This window comes from Prionailurus bengalensis, chromosome A1 (genome assembly GCF_016509475.1).
Source record: "Prionailurus bengalensis isolate Pbe53 chromosome A1, Fcat_Pben_1.1_paternal_pri, whole genome shotgun sequence".
Lineage (NCBI taxonomy): Eukaryota > Metazoa > Chordata > Mammalia > Carnivora > Felidae > Prionailurus > Prionailurus bengalensis.
This window is the reverse complement of record NC_057343.1, coordinates 188882401-188899567: the sequence shown is the minus strand read 5'-3', so window position 1 is coordinate 188899567 and position 17167 is coordinate 188882401. Positions and strand designations below refer to the sequence as shown.

The following is a 17167-nucleotide window of genomic DNA, read 5'->3' as shown; positions in this document are numbered from 1 at the left end:
TCTGTAAAAATTGAAAATACAGTTTATTTTTGACACAGCTGTTTTATTTCCACAACTCATCCTGGAAGTGTGCATGAAGTTGTTCATTGCAACTGTGTTTGAACTAATAAAAGACTTAAACAATCTAAATGGCTAGCCATAAGGAACTAATTAAATAAGCTAATTAAATAATTAATCACTATGCATACGTACCTAGAGGCAGAGCTCTATGTACTACTATGGAATTATCTGCAAGGTACGTTGTTTAGGGGGAAAAACAAGGAGCAGAACAGCATGTACAGTTTGCTATCATCCAAGTTAAAAGAAAAAAAGGTGAGGAAAATGCACACAAACACACAAGGATGTATAAGCATAATCTGTCTCAAGAAAGATAGACAAAACATTGTGACCCAAGAAGTTGTCTCTGGGGAGGGGAACTGGAAAACACTGTTAAGAGGAAGTTATTTTTCACAGTATGGGAAAATTTGGCTTTTTTTTTTTTTTAATAAATGTAAGGTGGGTCCCAATCTTTTTTTTCCCCCAAAGTTTATTTATTTATTTGGGGAGAGAGAGAGAGTGGGGGAGGGGCAGAGAGAGAGGGAGAGAGAGAGTCCCAAGCAGATTCTGCACTGTCAGCGTGGAGCCAGATGCAGGGCTCAAACTCATGAACCGTGAGATCATGACCTGAGTTGAAACCAAGAGTTGGACACTTAGCCGAATGAGCCACCCAGGCACTCCTCGAATAATTTGACTTAAAAAATTTTTTTTTAAATGTTTATTTATTTTTGAGAGAGAGACAGAGTGTGAGCAAGGGAGAGGCAGAGAGAGAGGGAGACACAGAATACAAAGCAGGCTCCAGGCTCTGAGCTCTCAGCACAGAGCCCAATGTGGGGCTCGAACCCATGAACCATGAGATCATGACCTGAGCCAAAGTCGGACGCTTAACCAACTGAGCCACCCAGGAGCCCGGGAATAATTTGACTTTTAAACCATGGGAATCTAGTATTTATTGTATACCCTTCCCCTCAATAAAATTAAGAAAAAAATACAGAATATACTGTGTTGCAGTTCTTGGAAATTCTTCCTTTGCTCTGATAGATGAGTTGGATCTGGGGATGTGTCAGAGAGTTGAGAGAGTTAATAATAGTGACCCCCCCCCCCACACACAATTATATAATTTCTGTTAATAAAAAACATTTCACAGAGTATTCTGTTCTATTCTTCCAAGTTTGGGACTAGTATTTCTCCCATCATACAGCTGAAGGAATGGAGGCACAGAAGCAGCCCATCTTCTCAAGGTTACACAGTAAGCGGGGGCCAGAGGTGCGATGAGAGCACAGCCCTTCTCCAGCCCTAAGTTCTTCTACTGGGGCCACAGTCAGCGGGACAAGGGCTTCCACAAAATCTTCTCAGGAAGACTTCAATCAGTCTTTGCAGGAAGGAAAAAAACCAGAGAATTCAGAGAGGCTCCTTTGGCCTAAGGTTTCAGGAGAGTTAAAGCCCTGGGCCTGCAAAAGTCCCAGCACAAATGAAGTCAGACCAAAATAGATACCACTTATGTTCAACAGGAAATGACCCAGAAAAGATCCAACCACTTTCCAGATGTAACTCGAGGGACTTCAGTTGGAGAGACATTTTGGAGTCTAATGCAAAAAGCTCTTGATGACGTTTTTCAAGTCAGTGTGGGGACCAGAAATGAACAGACATTTGATTTCAGGGACATGCCCTGCTAGGAAAGTCTAAGGATTTGCAGAATCAAGCTCTGAGAGAGAGCAGCATGGGAATGAGTAAAGAAACCAAGGCCTTGCCACGTTTTGCCTGCATAATTTGAGGGGGGATTATGAGAAATAATGGAAAGAAAAGCAGAACTCCCAGACTGAGGAAACAAGGCATAATTTAACTGCATAGGTGAGATTTAGCTAGTGGATAGGAAGTTCTTTTTTAATCTATCTGCTATTGTGCAGTGAAAGGAGACAAATTTCTCTAAATCTTGTATTTCAAAAGACTTCTACAGATTGCTTTGAAATAACACTCAGAAGACACTTAGCTCTCTACATGTCTTATTCACTTAATAAAAATAAAAAATAATAAATTGTTAATAAAATAAAAAATCCTTATGTGTGCTATTGCTTATGAATAAAGCTTCTCTCTCTCTCTCTCTCTCTCTCTCTCACACACACACACACACACACACACACACACACACACACAGTTTATGTGTAACTATCTCTTTAAAGATAGTCTGGTAACAGCAGCTGCCTCTGGAGAGGATATGTGGGGCTGAGAAATGAGGTGGGGGGCATGGCCTTCACTGTGTTTTTTCCATTTCCCACATGCCTGTATTCTGTATTAGAAATAAAACACACTCTTAAGAAATGGAGACATTTGGGGAATGCTCTGTTAACATGTAAGGAAATTCAATATTACCAAGGATATAACAGTCTGACATTATATGATGCATTAAGGATTTTAACTTGAATATAATCTAGCCTTCATAGCTAAATTCTGATTAGCAGAAAATAGAGAACAGAGGAACTGGTTAAATGATATAAGAGAAAACAATTCAGAGAATGGAACATTCTTTGAAACGTTAATGTCATTTAAAAAAACTAAAAGATGTTTAAAAAATTAAAAAGATATTTGGGGGGCAATTGGAGGAACTTTGAATATGACCTGAGTATTAGTATTAGGGAGTTATCGTCCAGAGATGCATGCTGAAGTATCACACACACACACACACACACACACACACACACACACACAGCTATTAAGCTATAGTTTCTTAGCGTCAAATGCTGCTGCTCTATGATGCCCAGGCTGGGACTCCACAAATGGTTTCTTCTTTGCCAGCTGGCCTTCTGTTGTCTGCCAACAGGAGGCACTAGAGGGAGACTGGAACTCTAGAGGAGTGGCAAGGATCTTGCTCTTTTCTCTTTTGCTTCCTGTTACAGTCAGTGTCACCCAAACAACAGTTCCTCACTCTGGCAATAACAGAATTATTTCCTATGGGAGCAGCTGGTTCAAGTTTACATTTTTCCTCACAATTTCAGAACCAGCCTCATTATGCTTCTTCAGACATACTGGTAACAGCCTGCAGATGCCTTTCCTGTCCCAGCTCCATGGGACCCTTTATCCAAGCTACCAAATTTTATTAATCCCAAGCTCTTCTTTCTTCTGGCCGTCAGGTTGGTAACTGCTTTCTATGTTTTTACTACAGTATTACTTTTGCTTTTCCAGTTTTCTAATACCTGGGTAACAATTCTTTTTTTTTTTTTTCCAACGTTTATTTATTTTTGGGACAGAGAGAGACAGAGCATGAACGGGGGAGGGGCAGAGAGAGAGGGAGACACAGAATCGGAAACAGGCTCCAGGCTCTGAGCCATCAGCCCAGAGCCTGACGCGGGGCTCGAACTCACGGACCGCGAGATCGTGACCTGGCTGAAGTCGGACGCTTAACCGACTGTGCCACCCAGGCGCCCCAACAATTCTTTATATTAAATTCTCTCTGTGAGAGTAATCAGTAGAGTTTGTGTCTCCTGACTGATACAGAAATTGGTACCAGAATTCTCAGGAAACAGATGCCCAAAGATGCAATTTTTGCAGGTGTTTGGATACGTCTTTAGACTTGAATGTGATATTGAGCTTCTTGTCATGGCAATGGGATGCTGGTAACCCATGGCACAGAGCGGTACTGATTAATCAAATTATTGGCTGCAGATTATTGTGACGAACAACTTCCTGAAGCAGGTGCCTTGGGAGATCAAGTGGCTGCTGGGAATAATGAGGACTTCGAGCTCTGTGGGGTGGGATGCTTTCTTCTAAGAATGCAGGAGTGCTTACACAAAGAAAACGACATACTCGGGTCTTCAAAGTCTTAGCTCAAGTCCTGGTTAGGGAGAGTCCATGGCAGCCCTAGAAGTACCTCAAATCTTTTGTAGCTGCAAACTCAGACACAATATTTAATTGTGAGGGTTGCAGAATTTAAATGTAAATTGAATTCACAGTCTATGTCTTCCACTGAAAGCTTGGATGAGAATTGGGACAGTGTCTGATTCCATGACTTGGGATGAGGACATCTGCACAGGCTTAGAGGAAGTTGAAAATCTTAACCCCTAAGTCACTCTGAACCTTCCTTGTCTTCACCTTCCGTGTCTGAGATTAGGCTTCCTTTGCTTAAAGTCTGTGTAACAACCTCACCTGAGGCAGGTGCTTTTCAAGGAGTCGCTTTTGCTCTTCAAGATCTATGCCACTGCTCCTTGTTGCCACTAGGCCTATAACTAGAGTCAGATCCTGCGTATTACAAAGAAACAAGTTCAGAGTCTGATCCTGAAGGAAAGATTTTATCATCCAAGATAACGGCAAGATTTTTCTAACTTATATAGGTAGAAATCGAGTGAATATGTGTGGAATGGGAGTCTAAGAGCATTAGACCCACGAAAGCAGAATATAACAGCCAAATGACTGATATGGGTGTACTTATCAGGGGTTCTCTAATGTGGTAACTTGTACTAAGAATTTGCTTATTTGGACTCAACAGTGACCTGAATATCAGGAGTTTCAAATCCCAGAACTTCCTTGGCATAATGTAGAGAAAGAAATTAAAAGATTTAGGGAGAGAGAAATGTTGGGGTAAATACACTGTGTGTGACCTTCAAATTCCCTCACCCACTACTGCCCCCTACGGTATGGTTGAAGAGGACCCAGCGGACACTCCTTCACTAAGGTATTGAGCAATGCATTAAAGAGATCATCCATATTCTTGAAAATCTCTGTGGTGGTTGTTCTCTGTTAGTGGGTATAATAGTAGAAGATGCTGTCATTGATTCAATGCTGTTCATTAATTTCATTGGGTTTGAAGGGATGTAGAGTAGCAGAGGCCAAATCGCAGTGTTCAGTTGCTAGAAACAAGGCGGATGCACTTAACATAATACACAGGAGGGACAAAACAGCCCTCAGAATGTTTTGACCACCAGGGATCATTGATAGTAGCTGTTGATGGTTACTTTTATGTGTCAATTTGGCTGAGCAAATGTTATTCTGGGTGTGTCTGCAAGGGTATATTTGGATGAGATTAACATTTAAATTGGTGGACTTGGAGTAAAGCAGATTGCCCTCCAAAAGATGAGTGTGCCTCACCCAATTAGTTGAAGTCCTGAATAGAATAAAAAGACCAAGTTTCCCAATCAAGAATGCAATCTCTAGCAGACTGTCTTCAGACTGGATCCCTTTGCTGCCTGTCTGGCCTACTAGCCCACCCTGCCAATTTTGGACTTGCCAGCTTCTATAATTATGTGAGTCAGTTTTTTATAATAAATCTCTTCCTATGTATATATACACACATCCTATTCTTTCTGTTTCTCTGGAGAACTCTAATGCAGTAGGTAGTTGGTATAGGGACCTAGGAATGAAATAGATGGGAAGTCTACTAAATATTACTTGATTCATACAATAGGAAAAACTCTAGGTCTGGTGCTCAGAAGTCTGACTAAAGTCACTAGACAGAGAGTCATAGCCTCTTCTCCAGCTTGCAGACGTAAACCAGCTGTCAGACCCGGAGCCCCTTGACTGAAGGACATGCTGAGTTCTCTTAAGAACTCAAAACTGCCACAATAGATACTATAAACCTTCTTTCAATACTTCCTCAGAGAGTTGCAGTCTTGAATGGGGTGACTGCATACTGCAAAAAAAAAAAAAAATCCTCAGATCTGTTGGGGATTAATAAGCACTAGTCCTGAAATGGCACTAATTTCTGGGACCTGAAAACACTATGATGGTCCACCAGCCAACATGGGGGCTAATGGTGGTCAGGTAATGAATGGAATATTGGCCCAACTTAAAATTAAAGAAAGCCTAGTAGGTCTGTGAACCCAGTGGTTGTATCTCCAGTTCTTGAACATGTTAATTACATTACACATACATAACTGGCAGAATCCCCAAATTTCCTCTCTGATCCATGTACTGAGGGTTATTGTTGTAAAAACGGTCAAGTAGAAGACCCTAGAAAGTCCTCTCCTTACCAAGGCAGCAAGCCAAAAGCAACAGCACATCCTTATAGGAAATTGAAGAGATTCATGCACCACAGACTTGGTATCTATCATGTCTCCACTTAAATTCATCTGTTTGTCCTGTGCCAAAGGTTGATGGATCTGAGACTTACTATGGATTACTGTAAACTTAAACAGGTGAGGACTCCAATTACAGCTGCTGTTTCAGGTGTGCTATCTTTATGAGAGAAAATCAACATAACCCTTATGGCCCTTCATATACCATTAGTGATCTGGCAAATGTCCCCCCCCCCCCACCCATATCAATTTGCAATGATGACCAGAAGCAGCTTGTTTTTACCTTGCAGAACCAAGAGACCACCTCTACTGTCTTCCCTTAGGGCTACCTTAACCTACTGTCTGTTACAATATAATCTGCAGAGACTGGGATCATCCTGACATTTCAGTATATCACAGTGGTCCACTTCACTGATGAAATGCAGACTGGATCTGACACGAAGGTAGTAAACAGTACTTGAGATGCCTTAGTAAAATGCATGTGAGGTTGGAGAGTGAGAGGTAAACCCCGTAAAAATCCAGGGACTCATGTGGCTTGGTGAAGTTTCTGATGTGCTAATGGTCTGGAGCATGTTGCAATAGATCTTTCGAGCTGAAACCCAAGTGGCTGTATCCTCTATTACCTACCACTGCAACAGAGGCATGATGCTTGGTGGGCCTTTTGGCTTTTATAGGCAATATACCATATTTGAGTCTATCACTCTGACCCATTTACCGTAACACTGACTGTTTTGGGTGGATTGGAAAAGGCTCTGTAGAAAGTCCATGTGGTAGTGCTAGCTACTCTGTCACTTGAAACTTAAGATCAGCAGATCCAACGACACATAATGCGGCAAATCAGGATTCTGTGTGGAGCCTTGGGCAAATGCCAACAGGAGAATCAAAGCATATACCTCTAGGGTTTGGGAGCAAATCCACACCCTCTTTTGAAGATAGCTATTTCCCTTTTGAGAACCAGCTCCATGGGAGCTGTGTGATCCGGCAAGCCATTAACTGGACTGTGCACAGCAGCCATCAATCAAGGAGAAATGGCATACAAGGCAGAGAGATCAAGCAGGTCTAGAAAGCACAAGCAAGTGCACAAAGTAAGGGTCAACTCCTTGGACAGTTACTCCTGTTACAAGGTTTCCTTTTCCTCAGTCTTTAACTTTGGCTACATGACCAGTTACTTATGACCAGCTGACTAACAAGAATTTTAGGTCTGGTTTATAGTTTATTTTTGCCCAATAGGCTGGTGCATTGCCACCTCAATCGGGTACGTTTCTGAAATACCCTAAGGAGAATTCTGAGCAGTACAATTGGTTGTCTACTATTTCTGAACCGAGCACTGTCCATAAGTATGATCTAAACTCTAGTATCCCAGGGCAGTTACTAAGGGTTTGATGACTGTTCAGGACTTGGAAAGAACAGATTTATAAGACAAGTGACAAGATCTGGGGTTGAAGTATATGGATGGACCTCTTAGCATAAGCAGAGAATTGAAGATTATTGTGCTCCAGTGAATGTTCACCAAAGGACACTGTACATCCATAAGAATGTACTTTCTAGACACACAACTACAGGGGGACATAATTAACCATGAGCCCCAGCTGTTGTACTCTGAAATTCATCACCACACCTGGGCTGGTTCACACTTCCCATGGGCTGCTTCCAGCAAATGACTGAGAGTAACAGGAATACTAAAGTATATATGGGTCTCTTATGACAGCTGACCTTGGCTTGAGGGCTTCTCAATGGCCTAGCTGAACCTATATAAAGACAGAGGAGGCTCTCAATAATTAGGACAAGATGTATCTATTAGCCTCTTTTTCCAGTCATCCTAATGACAGCTCAATGGGCCCAAGTACAAGAGTGGCCATGTTGGCAAGATTGTTGGCTTATACACAGGATCAGCAACATGGACGTCCCCTCACCAAGACTGACCTACTGAGTGCCTGACCTGCCAACAGCAGAGACCAGAGACCAACAATGAGCCCTGATATGGGCACTTAATGGCAGGTATATTACATTAGATCTCTTCTATCATGGAAGTGACAGCAATTTACTTTCACTAGAAAAGACACATTGGGGCGCCTGGGTGGCGCAGTCGGTTAAGCGTCCGACTTCAGCCAGGTCACGATCTCGCGGTCCGGGAGTTCGAGCCCCACGTCAGGCTCTGGGCTGATGGCTCAGAGCCTGGAGCCTGTTTCCGAATCTGTGTCTCCCTCTCTCTCTGCCCCTCCCCCGTTCATGCTCTGTCTCTCTCTGTCCGATAAATAAATAAACGTTGAAAAAAAATTAAAAAAAAAGACAAGACACATTATCTGGGTATGGCTTTGCCTTTGGTACTTCTGTTAGCCTTATTAACTGTCATGGAATAGCAAAGGAGTATGTGCTGTCCTATCCACCCACTTCAGGTAGCTTTTGATGGCTTAGAAAAGTAGCTAAGATGTCAAAAGATTCATATGCTCAAGTCAGTTTTAGAGAAAAAGCCATTTATATGTTCTTTTTCCTACCAGTTTCTCAATGCCCCACCATTGTTGTCTGCCAATTTTGAGCCAGGAGAGGCACAGGGGGACATTTTTAATTTGAGCTACTAATCCTTTTTCTAGAGATGTTTAAGATCAGATATTTGGCAAAATCTATGATGCAGTTACATTTACTCTCAACCCATAATGTACAGAGAGTGACATCTGCTGGTCATAAAGATTACGTCTTCATCCTGATTCCTTTTACAATTTTCCAATGACTTTAATTGTATAGTAAAAATAAAATTATCTCTTTCTTGGGAGAAAAAGAAACCAACACATGACTTATAAGTGCCAACACATGTATCTTTGTGGGAGATTTTTTTTAATTAAAAAAAAATCCAAGTTTCTTCTCCATTTAGCAGACACTAGTTTCTTTAATTTGATCAGGAGGAAATAAAACTGTTGAATTCAAAAATGAATTAAAAGCTCAGCTATTCCCTTTAAAATATCCTTTTAGTTGGAGCACGTGGGTGGTTCAGTCAGTTAAGTGTCCGACTCTTGATTTTGGTGCAGCTCACGATCTCGCGGTTCATGGTTTTGAGTCCTGCATCGGGCTCTGAGCTAATGGTGCAGAGCCTGCTTGAAATTCTCTCTGTACCGCTCACTCTTCTCTCTCTCAAAATAGATAAATAAACTTTAAAAAAAATCCTTTGGGTTTTTGTTTCAGAGCAGAAATTAATGAATTTAGTTGAAGACAGAATTCTAGTGGACTTAATGAAATACTGGCCACCAAAGGTCACTTGCTTCTGGCTTTGTGTTCTAGTCCTGCTTTTTTGTATTGCTAGTTTCCACGCTTCATTACATGCACTTGCTCCCATCCTTCTTCCTTCCTATCCTTAGATACACATACATATGAAACTTTATACATTCTCTTCCAGATTTATTCCTATATTAGCTTTGGAAATTCTTCCCACTGCTCTTGATGTTAGATTATACTAGAAAAAAAAATAGGATTGATATTATGCAACTACGTTTTTAGATGAAAAGCATATATGTATGTTTATTGATAAAAGTATTTTGATGGATAGCGATGAAGTCGAGTTTTGTGTAGAAAATACAAACTTCAATTTGCAGGTGGCACCTAAGTCAGATTCCATTCCCCTTCAGGACCTTTTCTCCCTATTTTTCACTATTACAAAAATGTTGTAACTACCTGCCTTATAAATAAAACTTTGCGAATATCCCCAATTCTTTCTAGGAGGTAAATTCCCAGAGGGAAAAAATCCCCAAAGGGCAATGAATAATCAAGAAGGGAACTAAAATTAATACTACAATAATAAAACATTGGGAATAGGAGAGATGAACATTTTATAAATTCAATAATTACTTATTATCTAGAGGAGCTGATAAATTGGGGCGCCTGTATGGCTCAGTTGGTTAAGTGTCTGACTCTTGATTTGGGCTCAGGTCATGATCTCAGGGTTTGTGAGATGGATCCCTGAGCACAGAGCCCGCTTGGGATTCTCTCTCTTCCTCTCTCTCTGCCCCTCTCCATTTGTGCTCTCTCTCTCTCTCTCAAAATAAATAAACTTAAAAAAGTTAAAGCTGATAAATCAAAACTGGCATATGTTGGGGCACCTGGCTGGCTCAGTTAGTGGAGCACACAACTCTTGGTCTCGGCGTTGTGAGTTTGAGCCTCATGTTAGAGTTCACTTAATAAAAAACAAAACAAAACAAAACACAAAACTGGCATATGTGTTTGTTATAAACATGTTACTAACACAGAAGGGTGGAACCACAAAAAATTAAAGCAGAGACGGTTACAGTAATTGGGCAGGCAAGGAACTGTGGCTTTTCATTATAAGACCCATTTTTTAGCATGCTACTTTGATAAGATAATAAAGTTTTGAAATAAAAATGTAAGTTTATTAAAATTAAAAAGCATATTTTACCAAATTATTATCCAGAGGTGTATTAACTTAAATTCCCATAGGGATTTTTTTGATGGCCCTGAATTACTACAGTGATTTCATGCCAATTTATTTATTATTTATATTCTGGTCTATTCAGAAGTTTTGAACTATGTTAGAACAATACACATAGCATGAGATGTAAAATAAGTGAGAAAACTGGGGTAAAGGAAAAATAAGATGAGGCCAGAGGTCCAAAGAATCCATCAGAACCATTTAGAAAGCTGGTTAAGAATGAAGGCCCTGAGCTTATCCCAGGCCTGCTAAATCAGAATCTCTAGGGTGAGGCTCTGGTATCTTCTTTTTAACAGCCTCAATGACTTGGGGTCCTGATACAATTTAAAAGAAGACAAAGAGTGACTAATAGGATATTAGGATATTTATTAATGTCATGATATTTAGAGCACGGGAGCTAGAGGAATGGACATTGTAAGACTAACTCCAAAGAAGACATTTAAAAGTAAATCTTCTGTAAACTAGAATCATCCGTTCTCCCACTATAACATTTCATAATCCTCTTCTGATCCCATTAACCTCCCCATAACAACACTCACAGAGATGCAAGGCCTCAGTCTGTCATTTGGTCCTTCAACTTTTACTCTTAAGATGAAGAGGCATGTTCTGGGAAATCTCCTCTTTTCTCTGGCTCCATTCTTAGCCTAGTGTACCATTTAGCTGGATAGTCTAGTGCTTGTGAGTCTTTATGTATCACATCATCAGGTTAAACACACACTTAGAATTTCAAGAATTCTATGTATCAACTAGGTGGTGGTACTTAGTCTTTACTGCTGCTTGTGTTTTTATTCTCAGAACAGTTTCACATGCCTCACGTGAAAGTGAAAAGTTAAACAAGCCGAACTTTTCCATGGGATTTGGTATACCATAAAAAGAATCAGCATTGCAGTTTAATTTTACAATGAAATTAAGAATATATTAAAAATTACACATTAAAAAATGTATCAGCTTATAGTGACTTCTGTTGTAGCTGTAGCTTTTGTTCAATGATGTCTGAGAAGCGAGGAACTTTTTTTGAAATAGCCACACGGATGTCATCATTCATATTAAAGCAGCTTCTGGACTTTGTTTTAAAATGTAAAAGTGATGAAAATCCCAACTCACAAAGGTATGTGGTTGCAAATGGTACAAGGATTTGTAGAGCTGTCTTTGCCAGGCTTGGAAACACTGTGAATTGAGCACACCAGAAATCCTCAAGCTTCATGGTCTCAAATTCCATGAGGATTTGGCCACTAGCTCGTAATTCAGCAAGATCATTTTTCATCAGATAACCATCATCAACAAAATCCAGATTAAAAAGAAATGGATCCAGTATCCATTTACTTGCCTCATCAAGATCTCCAACAGAAAAATATCCATGGAAGAAGCTGTTCAACTGTTGCAGATGCAGGGTTATTTCTGCTCCAATGCTGGCTGCTTCATTATCTGAAATAATTATTTCTTCAAGAAAAGGAAAGTTGGTAAAATTTCTTTTCTCAATTCGCTTTAGCCAAAATGGAAACTTCCTAACAAAAGCAGATAACTTTTCTCTAGCTGATACTGTGTTCATCCCAGTCCTTTGCATAGATGCACTAAGTTCATTTAGGTGTTTGAATAAATCTGCAAGGTATGCTAAGTGAACTTTAAACTCTTTATTTTCAAAGCCATCAACTAAATTACTACTTTGGTGGTGAAGGAACTGATTTATTTCTTCATACATTTCAAAAATATGAGTAAGTATTTGACCTCGGGAAAGCCACCTCATTTCAGTATGGAAAAGGAGGACACTATACTCTATTCCAATTTCTTCAAAAAAAGCCTGAAAGAGGCGATGATTTGGAGCTCGTCCTTTGATGAAATTTATTACCCTCACCACAGTAAACAGAGCATCTCTCAGTTTTGTAGGCAAGGTCTTTGTGACAAGTTCATGGGGATTCAACAAGCAATGTGTGATCACGATATGAGGTACCTCTTTTTTCACACAAGCAACAAATTCTGAATTTTCTCCTAGCATAGAAGAGGCACCATCAGTACAAACAGAGCCGCATACATCAAGTGCTATCTTATGCTTCAAAAAGAAGTCTCTGAAGAGATTGAATGCATCTTTTCCTTTCATTGTTAACTGCAATGGTTCACAGAAGAGAAATTCTTCTACGATCTCTCTTTCTTTTATGTATCGTACAAACGCCATTAGCTGACTGCAGTCATCCATGTCAGTTGTCTCAGCAAGTTGAACACCCACTTTGAGAGGACTGGCTTTGATGTCTTCTAGAACTTGCTGTAAGATATCCTGGCTCATTTCATCAATTCTAGAATGGATCACATCGTCTGATAAAGGTACCTGCTGAAGCTTCTTTTGTGCATCTGGTCCCAAAACTATTTGTGCTATTTCCAATGCACATGGTTTCACTAATTTTTCAGCTATTGTATGAGGATTCTTCTCCTTGGCACATAAATACGCAAACTGATATGATGCTTGTAATAAGGCATCCTCATGAGACGCAACTCCAAATGCTTTCAAGGTTTCTCTCTGATCTGATGGTGCTGGCATATGCTTCAGGCTATTGAGATCATGCCCACCTACACCACCATGCTGTCTGTTAAAATGGTCAGACAATTTCGATGGTCTGAGGTCAGCATTTGAAAATATCGAGTTACACAATACACATTGTGGGCGTTGAGTTCCATCAACCTCCGTTGTACAGGTGAACCAGTAACGAACATAGTCATCATCCCATTTTCGCTTCTTCGACATGGCACCCCAAAATTCTCAGGTAGTATTCCAGAGATGCTGCAGAATTTTGCTTTGGGAGTAAAATATAACCCACACATTAAAAATCAGTGGCTAACTGAATTAAAACAAAGCCACATCACATGCCATCCTGTCATGTGTACAATGTCAAGAAATATCCTATAACATGTCCATTCAAAGTGAACCATGACAGCATGGCAGTCCAACTTAAAGCTATCAACTCACAGCTAATACCCTGGAATAAATGACTTGCCAGCAAGCTACGTATGGGAGATGTGGACTCACATAATTTGTCAATACTCATAAATCCTCTATTGGTGAACTGCAGTTATGGCTTAATTTGTTCTCAATGATGTATGTTCCAAACAAAGTTGCTACATTTTGTATTCCCTGAAATGGCATTTCACTACCACCCCCTCCTTTCATTCTACACCAAGGACATACGACACCAGCAGTTATGAATAAGGATATAGAGAAGGGAATCATTCACTAAGCGCTGTAAGGGCATATTTTGACACAGTGACTAGTTCTTTTTCGTAGTTAAGGATTAGACAAGTCTGTAAAACTATTTGATGCTTGAGTGGCTTTGACTCCAACTTAAGCAGAGAATTTCAAATGGGTCTGATTAAGCAGCCTTTGACACAGATTTGGCTCAGAGCTTCCTTGCTTCCAAAGTGTAACACACTACCAGTCCATGATTCATATTGTCCATGCACAAAAGGAAAACAAGTTGCTCAAGAGAAACACAACTATTCTTGTTACTGAGACTTCAGAAAAATGTCTCATAGAAGGACACCCTTTTTACAATAGGAATTTCATGATGCTTTTTCATAGAACTACCCATCAGTAAAAGCAGTCAAGAAAGAAGCTGAAACAATGGAATGAAAATAAGCAGTATTCCCAAGATTAAGATTTGTTTCAATCTGAGGACAAGAACCAGAAAGTAGTGGTTCCTCCTTAGTAAATGGAGGAATCAGCAAAGTTTTTTGTTAACATGCAAATTCGTGTCCCCACCCCCAGAGATTCTGATTTCCTAGCTCTACAGTAGGGGCCCAAAATCTGTATTCTACATAAACATTTTAGATAATTTTACAAATAGTAACTAGAACAGTAATCTTTAATAAGAGATACTCATCATAATCACTGGGAACTCCTTTGAAATTATGTATCTCCCTGCATATTTTAGAACTAATAAATCAGCTTCTTCAGAAGGACAAAAGACTTTAAATCTTGGGGCACCTGGCTGGCTCAGTTGGTACAGTATGTGATTCTTGATCTCAGGGTTGTGAGTTTGAGCCCCATGTTGGCCATAAAGATTACTTAAAAAAGAAAAGACTGTAAATCTTGTCCTGGTGATGCGAATACATATCATAGTAAATAGTCATATTTAGAGGAATAAAGACATATCCTTTGGGCCAACCCCTACCTTGCAGATATTCTAGGTTGCTAAGTAAAGTCTAAATGCTTTAATAGGCATTTAAGTTTCTGAGTTGATGACAGCCTCCTAAGAAAGTCAAAGGACCTAAAAAGAAAGAAAGCCAGGCCTTTTCTCTTTTTCTCCCTCCTTAGCAATGAGCAAAGGTATAATCCACAGATAGGCTCAAATATACCTTAGAAAAATAGTTCTGGGACATGTGGGTGGCTCAGTGGGTTGAGCATCCAACTCTTGATTTCAGCTCAAGTCATGATCCTAGGGGTGTGCAATCAAGCCCTGCATTGGACTCTGAACTGAGCATGGAGCCTGCTTAGGATTCTCTCTCTCTCTCTCTCTCTCTCTCTCTCTCTCTCTCTCTCTCTCTCCCCCTCTGCCCCCACTTGTGGGTTCTATCAATAAAGTAATAAAATAAATATGTAAAAAAGAAAATAGTTTTATCTCCTAGATAAACAAGTGACCCTCTAAGTGTCCAAAGTCCTACACTACAGAATGTCGCTGAAATAACTTAACAGGGACACATTTAAATCCAAATGCCCATTTTGGCCATAAAAAAACCTCACAATAAGTAAGCCAAGAATATTAACTTAAAACACTTTCTAGTGGCTGTGCCACAATTAACTAGCTTTAAAATGTATTTCTATGTAAACTAATAAGTTGACATGCCATATAGCTGTCTGTTGAGTCAATTAAAAATCAGAAGATGTCTGCCACTCAATACAGACGATTTGAAGTTTAAAGGTTGATCTTAAGCTTTCTTTTGTCAAGTGATGAAGACTAGAGGGACAACTCTGTTTAGAAACTCTCCTAATTGATAATAAAATTATGACATCAGCATAAAAATGCTTATCTTTCTATATTCTCTTATGTATATTTGCTATGTGTGTTTTGGGGAACAGAGGAAGTGAATGGAAAAGCTTTGCTTCAGTCTCATTAGAAATTATTACAGGACCAGTTAAGGGTCTATTCCAATCCACCCTGACTATGCTACCAAGTATGTTTTGACTGACAATGTACCTGTTTTGAACAAAAGAATTTTTAGAGAAATTCATTTGCAGCATGCCTCCTATCCCCCTCAAAAAGGGAGAATGGGTAGCAGGAATTTTCAAGATCCTTAAAGATTAATTTACCGCCCAAGAGGCTTTCTTGCATTTTAGAACCTCACAATTTTCATTTGCTCCTCTGTGGTATTTAGTAATCACAATATCCTAAAATATGTAAACGTTAAAAAGGCATCATCATGGTAAGAAATTATTGTTCATTTAATAGATGTGATAATGGTATGCTTGCGTGAAAAAAAAAAAACCTCATTTATTGGAGATACAGACTTACTGGTTTACAAATGAAAAGACATCTGGGATCTCCTTTGAAATACCCTACTTCAGCGCGCGCGCGCGCGCGCGCACACACACACACACACACACACACACACACACACACACAGTGGGGTGGAGACAGAAGGCATAAGATTGGCCTTGAGTTGGTAACTGTTGGAGTTGAATGATGGGTTCGTGTCACTACACTATTCTACTTTTATATTATGTGGGGAATTTTCCGTAACAGTAAACAAAAAGAGCATTATCTTATTCAAATAGACATACTTCGTTTTTAGAATGATTCTTTTGAGAGTTTGGGAGTTATCTCAAGATGCAGAGTGAAAGATGTGATATAACAAAGATGTTTTTGCAAGTTCATGAGGCACAAGGGTATATATGAAAAGGTATCACAACAGTTAAAAGTGAACATTCATATAACAGAAATCTTTGGGAAATGCTAAAATATATATTTCAGCAGTGACAACAACCCAAGTGCAACGGTAAACCTGTAACTCCAAACCAAACGTGACTCAACTTCTCTCTAGCCATCGCCCATGCCAGTCCAAGGGAGGTGGGGGTGTCCGGGGGACGGGATTCATCAGTACACTTTGCAGTTAAAGGCAACAGCCCGGAGAAAGGGGGCGGAAATATAGTAGCTGAGCAAACACGCTCCAGAGGCAAAAGCCTAGGATCCTGGCTTTGTCACCTGGAGGCTGGGTCCCTTCCAAGCCTCGATTCCTCAAGTGGGGATGACAATAGTACCTACCTTACAGGGTTGTTGGGAGCTTTAATGATTAAGCGTGCATGTAAAGCACACGCAGCTCGTAACTGGTAGGACCTGTTGGTGCATTATTAAGGACGGCGCGATTGGGAAGCGGCCCGGGCGAGCTACGGACGCCGGCGGCGAGAAAAGAAGACTCCGCTCGGTCTTCACCCGCCCGTCTCCGAGCCTGGGCGCAGGCCCAAGGGATGCTCGGGCTTCTTTTAGGCGCCCGTCTCCGGCTTCAGGTCGCTCTCCGCTAGGGCTGGGATCCAGCCTGTGGGCGCCGGAACCGGGCAGGGCGGCGACTCCTCTGGTCGGATCCCCGAGCAGGAAGCTACGAGGCGCGATGAGACAGAAGCGTCCGCAGCGACCTCCACCCCTGCAGCGCCAGGGTTCCATCCGGGTTCTCCTTGTGGGTTCCCGCCTGCAGACAGAGCGAGGTGTCTCTC

At 40.6% G+C, this 17167-nt stretch overlaps 1 protein-coding gene across 1 annotated transcript; it reads right to left on the bottom strand.

The window, feature by feature from the left end:
* Positions 1-10825: 10825 nt before the first annotated feature.
* On the bottom strand, positions 10826-16835 carry ZBED8 (zinc finger BED-type containing 8). The gene is made up of 2 exons (XM_043596788.1): positions 16722-16835; positions 10826-13259 (listed from the first exon to the last, which is right to left on the bottom strand). The coding sequence occupies exon 2, from the start codon at positions 13208-13210 to the stop codon at positions 11426-11428; it is 1785 nt and encodes a 594-aa protein (XP_043452723.1). The 5' UTR covers positions 13211-13259; positions 16722-16835; the 3' UTR covers positions 10826-11425.
* Positions 16836-17167: the final 332 nt, after the last annotated feature.